At 38.3% G+C, this 14515-nt stretch overlaps 1 protein-coding gene across 1 annotated transcript in view; it reads left to right on the top strand.

Moving 5' to 3' along the window:
* VAV3 (vav guanine nucleotide exchange factor 3) overlaps window positions 1-14515 on the top strand; it is a 312054-nt gene that overhangs the window by 149596 nt on the left and 147943 nt on the right. Inside the window, exons 6-11 of the mRNA XM_006919579.3 lie at window positions 1106-1198; window positions 3409-3477; window positions 5340-5443; window positions 6843-6942; window positions 10537-10632; window positions 13214-13282. Of these exons, the coding sequence (XP_006919641.1) occupies window positions 1106-1198; window positions 3409-3477; window positions 5340-5443; window positions 6843-6942; window positions 10537-10632; window positions 13214-13282 (531 nt within the window). The remainder of the gene's footprint in view (window positions 1-1105; window positions 1199-3408; window positions 3478-5339; window positions 5444-6842; window positions 6943-10536; window positions 10633-13213; window positions 13283-14515) is intronic.

Genomic DNA, 14515 nt, shown 5'->3' with positions numbered 1-14515 from the left:
AAGTATAAAAGCCTTTCATCATCAGCTGGGTGGCGGTTTAGGGTTCTTCAGTGCTTTGATGCTTTTGCTCAGCTTTCTTTTTGCCCCCACCTTTAATAAAAAGGTGGCGGGTTGTCCGGGGTCCCAGACAGGGGGCAACAGCTTCGATAGGCTGGAAACGAGTCACTTGGCCTGTGTTTGGTAAATGTAATTAACGTGTCCTTTACTCCACTGCATGAGCTGACAGGACACTTGTGGCAGCATCTTAGGAGTGTTTTTAGGTAACAGACTTTCATTTGTACTCCCTGTAATTTTTCATCAGCTGCTTTGGGTACCAGCAAGTTCTTCAGTGCCTCTCCCAAGGGCAGGCTTCACTCGGCTGACAGTGCTCGTTGTTTACCTGGGTCAGGGTTAACAGAACAGTAATTTAAATGCGTTGGGCCCTTCTTGTGAACTCTTCAAGGTGTTAAGTGCTTTACATGGGCTGTCTCATTTCCAGCTCCTTGGTGTTGCTATTGTAATTCAATTTTATAGGTGAGAAAATTCAGATGGAGAGAAATCGTGTAACTTGTTCACAATAATAAGCGAATAACAGCAACACTGGTTCTTGAACCCAATTCTATCTGATCTCCAAAACTTTGATCTTCATGCTATGCTCTGCTACTTCCAGTCTTAAACATTTAGTGAAATGGCCAAACACCAAGATGTTAACTCTTAAAAAATATTTTCAGATTTTTACTTACCGAATATTATTATATAATTTTTGCGATTATGTCTATAGCACTTGTAAAGTGCACTGTACGTTAAGAAAACTTTATCACACCATTTGTGATGTTCCCGATTCGATAATTTTCATAGTAAAAGAGATGTTTCAATTTAAAGAGAGTGTCTGTATTCACAAGTGTATTTTTAATTATCTAAAACTTTTTCATTTACGTCGTTCAAAGTTAAAAAAAAAGCCAAGGTACTTCACAAATGCAGTTAGATGTATATTTCAGTTGTGTGTTTTATTAGGATAGAAAGCTTAAGAAAACCAGCAATGATTTTGATCTCTTCGCACCTTCTACCAGAGAGATGAATACGTAAATTTGATTACATGATTTTAATTTGAGAATTCTAATTTCAGAAATGTCTGGAAAATGACATACGAAGTTGCTGCCTAGCAGAAATTAAGCAAACGGAAGAAAAATATACAGAAACCCTGGAGTCAATAGAAAAAGTAAGTCATCGTGTATCCCCCTTGATGTCCCAACATTGCCTTATGTAGTTAATGCATTAGCCTCAGTGTTTCTACTATGTGTGTGTATTCTAATTTTCGGTAGAACTTTGGATTTAAAGATCTCAAAGCGGATTTCATGATTCCACAATTATTTATTGATATCTTAGTGCCAGACTGGCCCTGTTCTAGGGGCTGAGACGATAGCAGTGAACACAATAAAACCTGGTTCTCATGACACTTTCTCTGTCATAGGAGGGGTTGTAATTTAAGTAAATAAGTATGCCAGATGGTGATAATTCTCTGAAGAAAAATAAAGCAGAAGAAAGGGGCGGAGAGTGATGGGGGCGGAGAGTGATGGGGGCGGGCTGGGTTTATTTTATGTGGAGTGGTAATGGAAGGTTTCTATGATAAGATCATATTTAAAGCGGACAGCTGAGTGAATTGAGGGAGCAAGCCATGCAAATAGCTCAGAGATGACAACTCCTGGGAGAAAGGCCCTGAGATGGGACTATGTTCAGTGTGCTTCAGGGAACAGCAGCAGCCCAGGTGGCCGAAGCAGAAGGAGTGTAGGGAGCAGTGGGATCAGAGAGCAGGTGAGCCAGCCGCCGTGCGGAGCAGGGAGGCGCATCTAGCTCCAAGCAAGGGTGCTTTGAGCAGCAGAAGTGGTGGGATCTAATGTAAATTTTTAACAGCTCATTCTGACCTTTGTCAGGTAAGGGAAAGAAACTGGGAGAGAAGCTAGAAGGCTATTGCAGTAATCGAGTCGATAGGAAATGGTGGTATTGGTGGAATCGGTAAGGAGCGGCCAGATTCTGAGTCAGTTTGACAGTAGAGCTAACTGGTTCTGGTGATGAGTTAGGTAGGAGAGAGAGCAAGTGAGAATGCTGGGTTTTTAGCATGAGCAGTTGTGGGAATGGCGAAGACGGAGACTGAGCTGGGAAAGGGCAGGTTTGGGAATCACAGGTCTGTTGGAACGTACTAAATTTGCAGTATCCGTTAGCTTCGAGGGACACGTGTCGAGGAGGAAGTTAGAGATACGAGTCCTGTGGTCAGGGAACCAGGCGAGATCACCTAAGGAATGAATGTTAATAGAGAAGATGTTTGAGGTCAGGTCTGGCACTTCCATATTTAGGAAAATGACAGCCAGGGGAAAGTTTTGGAAGTTTAGCAAAGAGATGAGGGTACGGAAGAGTTGCTAAGGAGAATGAGAGCAACTTGACTAGGAAGATGTAGTAGGATTACGTAGCGTTATAGACCAGTTCAGTTTTGTAACTGTATTTAGCATTAGACTATGAACATAGTTCATATTTAACTTTTTAGGCATAGGCACTAAATATGTGGCAAGCTAGATTTACCAGGGCGTTTCTTTTTCCAGAAAAGTACGGTGGAAGAAGAGAAGGTACAGGTATATGCAGGGACGTGATTCTGATGATGGTTTGTGGAATGTAAACCGGGTCAGGAGGGAGGTGGGGACGTGAGAGATGTGAGTTGGTCAGTGGATTGGTGGACCCAGTGGCGCCGAAGAATCCTCTGAGGGAATGAGCCCCAAAGGTGGGAGGTAGTGGTCAGAGAGCTGATTTGCTTGAAATTAACGCTACGGAGCATTTGCAGTTGTTGATAATGAACTAGGTCTTGGGAGATGAGCACAAGAGCAGGGAGCTGAGCTAGGCTGGGGCACAAGACTATCAGAGTTCAAGGACCTGGAAGGCCAGGCCGTCGAAAGGATCATCTGTCCCAATACTGAGATCGCTAAGAAAGAAGACGGGAGTAGTAATGGAAAGAGATATGGTAGACCAGGAATTAAAATTCCCAGGGCAGGAGGGGAATAATTGCATCAGCAGATTATTGATCTCAGGGATCTAGAATCTCCACAAAGCATTCGAGGGACATTTCCTATCAGTCCTCAAAGAAATCTCCAAGTCGCTGCCATTTTCTGCCAATTCAGCCGATGGCGTCGTCTTTTTCTCTTACTTTCCGAAGCACTGATTGCCCAAGCCTTTTATTTTATTCTTTAAATATATTCACTTCTGTTTATGTCTTTCTATCTCTGTTCGAGTGTAAAATCTTTAAGATAGAGAAAATAGTTTTTGCCTCTTTTTTGGTATTGACAAACAGTTGACTTTCAATAAATACTTATTGTTGATAAAAATCTGTTATATAAATTAGAATAAGTCACGCTTAATTATTACTTCTGTCTTCTCTTCTGGTAGTATTTCATGGCACCACTAAAAAGGTTTCTGACAGCAGCGGAATTTGATTCAGTATTCATCAACATTCCTGTAAGTAAAAATATGCTAGCTAAAACTGGCGTTCCTCTATAAAATTGTTGTTTTCTTACTGGGTACCAGTCCCTATTTTAATATTCTTCTGTGTTCTTTAAGAATTTTGACCCTATTTTTTGCCTCCTGCGTTCTTATAACCATATTTCCTAGAAATAGCTGATATGTAATCTCTTTAACCAAAAGTCAGTCAAAGCGCGTACAGAACACACGTGGGTGGGAATCATGGATTCTCCTTAACTGCTTGTCCTGATGAGGTAATCCCGGTTAAACGACCCCCGGTCCTCCTGTCTCGTTGTCTTGTGGGAGTCCCCTGCTGCCCACACCCTGCTCTGTCATCCTCCAGCCCCGCCACTCCATCGCGTGGACACTGCCCTGACTCCGTCGGTCTCCTCCACTTCCTGCCATCCCTCCACTTTCTTGGTGTCACCCTGTTCTGCTTGTAGTTGTGGCGACCTTGGTTTCTGTTTCTGAGATACACTCCTTCCTTATGATTGAACAGTCTATTTTAATGGTTAATACGTGAGGAGCTATTTTTTTTTTTTTTAGGTTTATATAAGCATTTTGAGTTTCAGGGCACCTTCCAATTATGTTACAGTCCTAAAAGATAAGTACTCAGAAGCACGGAAGCAAGTCAGTGCTGTGCCCAGCGAGGTATGTTAGGCCAGACTCAAGCTCTCAGAACTCTAGGACTGGCTTTGGTTGTAGTATATAGCTTTCGTGTACAGTATGTAAGCTTTTGTGTACAGGTTTGTTTGTATCACCTGATCGGTCCCTTGCATTTGATTCTGCATGTTCAGTGATGATATGTACCAGTCATTAGCTCTGGCATGTTGTCCTGATCCTTGATTTTGGCCAAATGAAGACATTCTCATTGATTTGTAACATAACAGGAAGAAAAAGGTCACAATGTCGGATGAATGTTTAGGATAAACCAAACCGCACGTTTTAGGAAGATGATGATCTGGAACCACCTAAATCCCATCACTATAACTTAGGATCCATTAACGTTCTCACTCTTACGGCCTTTCCATGCTCCCCAACAGAATGACAGGGCTGGCAGATCCCTGTTTCATTTCTGCCCCACTGAGGAAAGGGCATGCTGTCGGGTCAGCATGAGCTGCAGGGTACATGGGAAGAGGAAGCGGGAGGAGGGGCATCTCCATTCGAATTTCCTCATTTCCTGGCTGTGACATGTATTTGCTGCCTGACTGAAAATTACTTGCTTATCAGGAAAAATGTGAAATTCTGACTTTTGAGATGCTCTCATACACTGCCTAGTACCCTTTACTTGCCCCTTATTTATGCCATGAGTTAGTTTCAAGTAATTGAGTCTGATTGTTAGCTTAGCACCAGGACACTACTAATTGACCAAAATACAGATCTGCATTTTTATATCCTAAGGACATGAATCATTACTCATCTTGTCAATAAAACATGAAGCACTTGGGTAGTTTTATTTAAAAATTTAAAGTGATTACAAAATGAAAATGAGCTGTACATATTTTTATATAAGGAATAAATTACCCCTTAATAACTAGTGAATAACTAGCTAAATAATTTCTTTTTTCACAGGACACTGACGTTTTGAGTCAGGTCTGACACGGTCATTTCCCACGTGCATGGCCAGTCTCTCTCCCTCCTCTCCCCTCCCCTCTCTTCCTGATCTCTCTCTTCCTCCCCCACTCCTTCCTCCTGCTCCCTTTTCTCCTCTCTTTACTGATTGTGGAGGGCTTATATATTGAGGATATTCAGCATACCTTCGAATGGCAAGTTTAGCAACAATAGGGATTCTGGGTTTGGGGTGATTTTTTTTTTCCTTCCGATTCCCAACTTTCTTTGACATTGTTTTCTTTTCTAAGGAACTTGTAAAAGTTCATCGGAACCTAATGCAAGAGATTCATGATTCCATTGTAAATAAAAATGACCAGAACTTGTATCAAATTTTCATTAACTACAAGGAAAGGTAACTTCTGAATTTTAAATGTGTCACTATTAGTTGGTAATTATAGTGAGAGTTGGTGTTAAAATTGCTCATAAATAGATATTACTACTGTTTATTAAGATACTATCTGGGGAGTAATTAGAATGTGGGACAGTTAACCTCTGGGTGGTGGTTTGACCTCTATATGTGTATCAGGAAAAAAAAAAAAAGAAAGTAAAAAAGAAGAAAGGACAATACTTTCGCATTGGAAATCAGTGCAGATTCTTTTTACAGATCCTGTCACTCTTGAATTCTATAGATTTCGGCAAGTTCATTTTAACTATTGGAGCCTCCTTATCTTAGTCTATAAATATTAACAGTAGATTAGCTGGCATCTAGTCTAGTGCTGTTTCCAACTCTAATATTTTATAATTCTTTATTTTGGAGTATTTGATTCCCAGCTAAAGACAATCTTCCTTTCTAAGTTAAAAAAAAAAAAATCTGAACAACTCACATGAATTAAAGTTCCAAGGACTTTTGCTTCAAATACAGTTCTCTCTTTTTAAATCAAGCACTATGGTTCTTGGCACTGACTAAGAAATGGCTAATGAATTGCTTCCCATCAACAATTAGATCAACATCAACTGATTAGTAGTTTCTTTCTAATGGAGAATTAAAAAAAATAATACGTTACCTAGCCTCTTCACAAAATGTCTGTGATTCAGAGATGCCCTTCCTGAAGCAGGCTCAGACTCTATGCGGTATGACGTCTAGCCAGCACAGTCAGGTCCCTCGTTCTCACTTTTCTGATAATGCATTTTGCAAATGAGAAAGTAGGAAGGAGTAAGGTTTATTAATGAATGGAATTGTAAGTAGTGATTACCGTAAAATCGTAGTATAAAATAAAATGGCTTCTGAGTGAGTAAACAGTAAAAAGTTGACCTCTAAAAGAACTTTTTACAAAAATTTAATTTTCAATTGCAATTGACATACAATATATTAGTTTCAGGTACAACATAGCAGTTAGACATTTATACAATAAGAACTTAGACATTTAAAATTTTGTTTTGTGATACATATTTGTACTCAACATTTACAGTCATAAAGCTAGTTTGTAAAATCTGCCTGCCATAAACATGTATGTGGAATTAATCCATTCAAATTTAGAAATAAGAATCAGTCCTTTTTAATACCATAAATATAAGTGCTAGTCATTCTCTGACTATGTGGTGTGTGTTAAAAAGAAAAGAAAAGCCGAGGTTCAGAGACATTGTGAATAAATTTGCCAAGGGCTACTTGGGTACTGAGAGGTGCAGGACATGTAAAATGTGCTTTAATTCTTCCTAGCCATGATTTTAAATAGGTGGAAATTCTGCCTCTTTCCTCTTCCACATTTTGTCCTTATTGTCCTACAATTTCCTCCTGTCTTTTTCCCTTTCAGGTTGGTTATTTATGGGCAGTACTGCAGTGGAGTGGAGTCAGCCATCTCCAGTTTAGACTACATTTCTAAGACAAAAGAAGATGTCAAACTGAAATTAGAGGTGCCTATTTACTTTTGCTTCTTTATGAAATAAAGTAAAAGAAACCTAAAAGTGATGTATTACGTTTCATGATCGATGCAGCTATAAATTTTCTTATATTCTAAATATAATTTCATGTCAATTTTATAAAATATATTAACATATAGCTCTATAAATGATATGATGGTAGTAATAATAGTAGTGAAATCTAAGACTACGGCTCTGTGTTTTACACACATGATCTTATTAGATCCTCATGACTCTGAGATATATACAGTTAATTTTTTATGGCTGAGAATGACGAGGTGCAGAGAGATTATAAGTAATTTGCTCAGCGCACATAGGTAGTAAGAAGTGCTGGATGAGTAAGACACAGATGAGATAATGTATATGTAGATTTAGAATGTTGATTAAAAATATAAGGCATTTACAGGCATATGTATAAAAAGGGCATTGCTATTGCCCATGAGAAAGAAGACAAGACAGACACAAGTATGATAAGATTAAATAGTATATGACAAGCACTAATTGAGAGGGCCCCAGAAGTAAGATGGAACGATCTCTTCAGTATATGTAGAATATGGAAGACTTCTCTGAAGAGTTAGCATGTGAGTTCGGTCACTGAAGAATGGGTTGAATCTTGACAGATGAGATTCCATGGAGAGCATTCTGGAAGAATTGGTTTGTCTTGACCAGAAGAGTCAAGAAAGTTTGAGAAATGGCGAGTAAGCCTGTGTAGACAGAGCATCTGATATCAATGGAAAAGAAATCTGGAAACTGTGTTAAGTGTTTTTTTCCCATCATTTTCCCCCCGCCCCCACAGGAAGAGTGTGCACTTTCAAAGAACTTTTAGAGAATGATTATCTGTTATATGAATTAAGATCTCAAATATATTATCCATATGTTTAGATTTTGTTAAATTTCAGGTAGAGATATATAAGCTGATTCTTAAATGGCTGAGTGTGGCCTCGTTGGCTCTATACTGTGGCTTTTGCAATTTTTTGTTCAGTTTAGCAGTGAGGTCAGGTGATAAACGGGGGAAAAAAAGTGGCAGATGATTTCAGAATCATTATTTTGGCATGTCTGGTATGATTTCATAACTTCTAACTCCCACAAAGGGGAGCTATTGGTCAGAAAGTTTGCCCATCAACAGGCTACTCTATATCATGGATCTTCTTTCCTTAGCTCTTACGATCCTTATGTCCGGTGGTGGTTTGAGTCACCACTGAATAAACATCCTGACAATCTCGTTAGCATAAAGGGTTTCTGCCCCTCCGGAGAATAGAGCCTCGTAAGTGCAGAACTATAAGCCAACTTGGCTCAAATTAAAATATGATAAGATAAAACTTATAACTAGTTCCTAATAGGGCTACCATTAAAGCAGTTTTTTCTTTTTAAATGAAGATATAAAATTCTGGCTCAACAGGAGTCAGCAAGTTGTCAATCAACCCTCCATTATGTTTTTGGCATTGTTTGAAAGTTCCTGTCCCTTCTCTGAGTCACTGTCAAAGTCCTGCCCAGTGATGGTCCTTGGGACCCTTGGTGCATGGTTTCTGCATTTACTATCGCTTGCAGAGGGAGAGAGGACCTCAGGCTGTGCGTGAAAGGCCCAGGCGAGGTACTGTTGCTGTCCTGTCCTCACTGGAAGAGCTGGTTAGGAAGCATTTAACCAGGTCCTTACTGTGACACCTTATCGAATATACTTGGCTGGAAACTGTCTTCTGCAAAGCCTAGCATGGTGAAGGGAAAGCTGCCTGATTCTTGGTGTCTCTACTGTGCCTTAACGTCTTCTCCTTTGTGGTTAGTTTTGCTTTTGTTGACTTCAGTCTTTTTCTTCTCAACTTTGGAACCAAGATAACATGTGATAAAGGGTATTAGAGTCTCTTTATCTTGCCCTGGAAGCTGAACTCCTATCCCATTGTATTTTCTTCTCAGTTATAACTGGAGTTTAGGCTAAGCTCAGGACTGAATGTTTTAGAAGAACTATTTCTATCCTTTATTTACTCTCAATGATGATAAGCATTTTACGCCTGAGTCTCAGGCCCGGAGTTATAGGACACAATGAGCAATGTCAATTTCTTTGCTTCCTGAGTCTATAACTTAGAACTTAAAGGAACTGATTTTGTTCCTCAACAGTTTTATACTGACTTCCATAGCATAACAAAGTGAATTCTAAATATATGACGTTTCAGTTCCTAACACTGTGTTAAGATGGCATATGTGAAGTTTAAGATATAGACTCAATTCCAAGGAGCTTAAAATGCAGCTGGGAGATGAGACCCATTTATTATAGTACTATTAACCTCCTATGCGAGACCCACGATCCAGAACTGTCTACAATCTGTAAGAGCAAGAAATCGGTTGAAATAGTTATCCTTCCAGTGAAATGCAGCAGTTGACGAGACATGAGCTAACATATCAGGACATGTCCCCAGTTCCTGCTTCAGATCTGTAGTCAAGCACTCATTAAGTCATCGCGGCTCTTAGAGCTGGTGGTGTTTGCCTTATAGCTCCTGATGATATATCCTTCTGTGTGCCAGAAAAGCTAGGTGTGGACAAAGCCGAAACAAACTCACGAGCTAAGGAGCATTTCCTTGAACACAACTCCTTCCCTGAGCTGGAAAATTCCTTGGTCTGGGATGTGCGACTGTCTGAGGATTTTGGATTTATTAAATTGCCTGCTAATAATATTTTTATGGAACTTTATTGTGTCTGTTTTTTTGAACTCCACAGATGTGTGAGAAACAGTAAAATCAAAAAAGCAACTTGTTCAAGGTTACACAGCCAAGAGTTGCCAAACTCGATTTAAATTCAGGCTTTGACACTTCAAAGTACTTTTCTCAAAGTCATAGTTAATGTCAAAAGAGCAAACGAGTCAATACTATTTTGAGATAAACTTTTAAGAAAGAAGAATGTGAGATTAAAAAAATAAAATCAGAGGTTTTTAAAACTTTGAATCCAATGTTAGGTTTATATTTTAGCATATTTTTGGAGTTAATCATTCCATGTCATTCAGTTCAACAAATATTTATGAAGCAAATACTAGATTCTTAGAGGCATAAAGGACACATTGGGGAAGATATTATGTACAATAATAATTAAAAGACCCACAAAGCACAGAGGGAGAACACCATTTCGATTGGGATTATTATTAAAGGCCTGGAAGTATAGTTCCTGAAGAGGATGATGAATTTTGCTGAGACTGGACAAAACACAGGGCAGTCAGAGAGAACAGAATGAACCAAGGCCTGATGGTGGGGAAGGCACATGGCGGGTCGGATGGGGAGGGACTTGTTCCTGACACCTGGAAGGTAGAGCTATGAGGTTACATGCAGAGGATCCTGGAGGACCCTTACAGGAAATCATTTTCATGCATAAACTAGTTCTGTGTATTAGTTCACATTTAGAATTCAAATGCTACAATATTTGTTTTTTTTTTTTTTAAATTGAAGATACTTTCTATTTTTTAGAAAGAAGACTTGTTAAGGAAAATAACATTATTATATAATAACAGTTTTATTTATGGCGTTTGCATTTTTAATTGTTTTGTGACTCTCTTTGATGAAACGGGGGAACAAAGATTTAAAAAAACATTTTAAAAAAACATTTCATTAGGAATGTTCCAAACGAGCCAATAACGGGAAATTCACTCTTCGAGATTTGCTTGTGGTTCCTATGCAGCGAGTTTTAAAGTATCACCTTCTCCTCCAGGTATGTAACTTAACACTGTTTGTCTGTTAATTTGTTCATTCATATATTCATTTATTCATTCATTCAACAAAGCATTAATGAATCATCAACTCTGAGCCAGGTACTCCATATTTGGGGCCTGATCCCCTTAGAATTTTCGATTATTAGTATAACTAAGTGGGAAATAACAGAACAGCTGGAAACTTTTTCTTCCTTTTAGCAAAGATGATTCTCTGTCTTCCATAAAGTCACATTTTATGTCCTTCAAACAACTGGCTCCAAAAAATTAAAATTAAAAAACAAGACAAAATGAAAAGATCCCTGCAATTGACTTTTCTGTGGTTAGCAGTATCATTTATTGGACTCTCAGTGTTGAAATACGTGTGAATTTTGCAGGTTAATTGTATTAGACCTTTGGCCTTATAACCCTAAAGTAAAGAGGATTGTGTCACGTTCTGTGTTGCTTTCTGCTATAGTAAATTACAATAAGACTGCATTTATTGTGAAATGATTCTTGTTATAACCCAAAGATTATGGTTTCCGCGGTTAGTCCTCTAATGAGGGTGGAGAGTCTTATAAATTTCATTTGATAGCTGCACCAAGAGACTCATTAGTTCTGCTCCAAACAAATGTCTTACAGTATTAGTCTGTCAACTCTGCTGATGCTTGTGCAATGTCATTTTAAAAAGATCTACTACCTATATGTGAAATATAATTTTGAGTCTGCTGTGCTTTGTACATCTTGTATATTAAATTTCTTGAACTGCAGCCGCAAAATTATTAGTCATATCTATTTTTGTTCTACTGAGAAATCAGAAAAAGTCAAACCCTGATTATTTCTTAAAAATGCATTAAAACATTTATGAGGCCTAAACTCAGAGCAACTTAATCAAATTGGATTTTATTAAAAAATAATAAGGAAGACTTAGGCAATCAGTTTCTGAGACATCGTGGAACTAAAAACATGTCCAAAATAAGATAATAATTTATTTTGCAACTTTGGTTTAGTCAAATATCAATTGAAGAATTTAGAAGGTGCAATTTTCAAGGAACATCTATTCGTCGCTTGTAAGGTTTTAGGCAGACTTATAAAAGTATAAAATATGACTATACCTTTATGAAATTCAGCGAACTTTTCTAATTTCTCTTGGATTGTTTTGTATTTTAAATTTCAAAAGTACGTTCAGTTCCATGAAAAGCAAGCTGCCAAGTACAACACAATGTTATGATAGTATGCAGAGGGACAGAGGTGGTACAAATAAAGGCCTAGTTAATTATGCCAAGGAGACTGGAAACTTAGAGGCCTCTGTCATAGAAAGCTTCACGGCGGAGTGATGCTTGAATTGGGCTTTGAAGGAAGAATAAGAGTTTGACAGGTGGATCAGAGAGGAAGGCCGTTCTAAGGAGAGAAAGCAGTATACCTCATGGGATCAGATATTAGAACGTATTTTGAGAATTGTAGTTAATTTAGGTTGCAGAGAATGTAGGTTGCGTGGGTGGAAGTAGAGAAGTTGGGAGAGGTTTGCAGAATTCAGATCATGATGGGGCTAAGAGGTACGGATGACAACCCCATGACTCCGTGAGCATCACAGAAGTCTAATTAGGGTAGAGACGGGATCTGATTTACACTTTAGAAACCTGACTCTGATGTCAGTATTGTGAATAGATTGCAGAGAAGAGAGACTGCAAGTCAGAAGCCTATTCTAATGGTGCATTTGAAAAAGACCTGAACCAAGGAAGTGGCAGTAAAGATTTCAAGGGGAAGGATCAAAGTGAATATCACCATAACGTGGTGAGAGGGGAGTCTGGGGTACGTTTCAGCTTTTGGCATAAGCGGTTACACTGGTGGGGGGGCCATCATTCAATAAGACAAAAACAGGGTCGGGGTGAAGATGCATGAAGTTCGTATGTGTTGGATTTGAGGGATTGTGAGATATCCAGGTCGAACTGTTGGACATAGGAGGCTGGGACTCAGGCGTGAGTTCTGGGTTGAGCACATTCATTTAAGAGCGATTGTCCCGTTAGGTGATAGCTGATGTTACGATAAAATTTGTAGAGTATGTAAATTAAGTATAACAAGACTAAGGTGAAAACCTAGAGAACAGTAACTTTTTAAGGTGCAGATGAAGAAGAAAGTATGGAAGACTGATGAATAGGCAGAAATTGAAGGGGGGCAGCAAACGACACTAACAGCAGCACACAGGAAGTCTGAGTGTCTGTGAAGCCAAAGGAAGGTGTAGTCATCAGAACCAAAGCTTGACGGAAGCCAAGTTTGACACGAGTGAAAAGTGGCAGTTCAGTTGTCAAGAAGAGGACCTTTCATTACATCTGCGAATAGAATTCAGGTCCATTTTTGAAAGAAAAAAGTTTCCCATCATTGTCTCATGTTCTTTTGGCGTCTTTATGGTGTTCTTTTAGTTATTTTTCTCGGAGTTTGATTTTTGATGAAAATAGAGCCTGGTGACATCAGACATCATATTAAGGTGTGTCATAAAATGATAAATGTAACAATGGTAAAAAATGATAAAATTATGAAACGTTATTTTCTTCTGTTTTGACGTTAATCTGATGACAGTAGTACTAAACTATATCTTCCAATTAGGAACTGGTCAAACACACTGCCGATCCTGTAGAGAAGGCAAATCTGAAACTGGCTCTTGATGCCATGAAGGTAAGGCAAATGTGTCATTAACCTGTATTTCTCATTCTTGCCTAAAAACAATAGAATATAAACTGCTAATACATATGTATGATATTCTAATATAATATATCTACATCTGTAATATAACATATGTCAGTATTTGTATAGTTTTGTTTTTCGTGGGGAGAGCTGGATATTTTTAACTGAAATAGATACCCTTGCATGGATTTAATTGGTTTCAGTTTGGGTTTCTATTTTCAGGTAAATCTGAAAATCAAGGACTATAAGTAGATAAAGGCAGACTTTTTGAATATATTGGGGAATCTATAATCCCTAATTTCTATGTTAATCCCTAATTTCTATGTTATTGCCTTTGAAGGAAATAATTTTTGCCCTTAAAATATAAGCAAATATGTTCTCAAAAATAAAACGCCCATATGACTCTGCTGAGAGCAGTAATTACTCACCTGTGTCCCTGTGCCAATTTCATCATTGGCTCTACTGTTTAGCTGATTTTATTTTTTAAAAATAATTTTAAAAATTCAGTATAGTTGGTATACAATATAATATTTGTTTTAGGTGCACAGTATAGTGGTTTGACATTTTTATACCTTACAATGTGATCACCCCACTAATTCTAGCAATAGCTGTTTAGCTGATTTTAGTACCCTGTCAGGAAACATCACACAATAATTTATTGTAGACACATCTTATGAAAAGTCAGCCTTTCATTTAAAAAAAGTTAGGAACTGCTTTCCTGTCAGCATTATGTTTCTGCTGTTGGCAGGTGAATTTAAGAGGATAGAGAAATAAAAACAACAACAACAAAAAAACCCAGAAAACAGGAAAATCTAGAACACATATAATAAAAATAGCTAGTTACAGTGTGGAGAGATAAGCTAATGTTTCCTCAAAAAAATGAGAAAAGACATTTTAAAAGACGTGAGGGCACATGGAGACATGTGGCCAGCGTTGTTCGTTCACTTTAATTCATCTAGTGCTCTTTGGTTTCTCTCACCTCCTTTATTAACTCTTCACCGTGGAACTGTCTTCCTTGGCTGAATGCTCTCAGGAACTAAGACACCAGCTGGTTGCGGAAAATAGTCCTGCTAGATTTGTTGTCTAACCTTTACTTACTTTTTTCTCCCCGCTAAGGCTTCATTATTGCCCGTATTCTAACCCGTGTCAAATATAATTCTCTCAAAGTCAGTTATAAAAGCGCTTGGAATTTACATTCTCCTGACTTAGTTCCCTTTCTGTTCT

This window comes from Pteropus alecto, unplaced genomic scaffold (genome assembly GCF_000325575.1).
Source record: "Pteropus alecto unplaced genomic scaffold, ASM32557v1 scaffold106, whole genome shotgun sequence".
NCBI lineage: Eukaryota > Metazoa > Chordata > Mammalia > Chiroptera > Pteropodidae > Pteropus > Pteropus alecto.
This window is presented reverse-complemented; position numbering and strand designations above follow the sequence as displayed.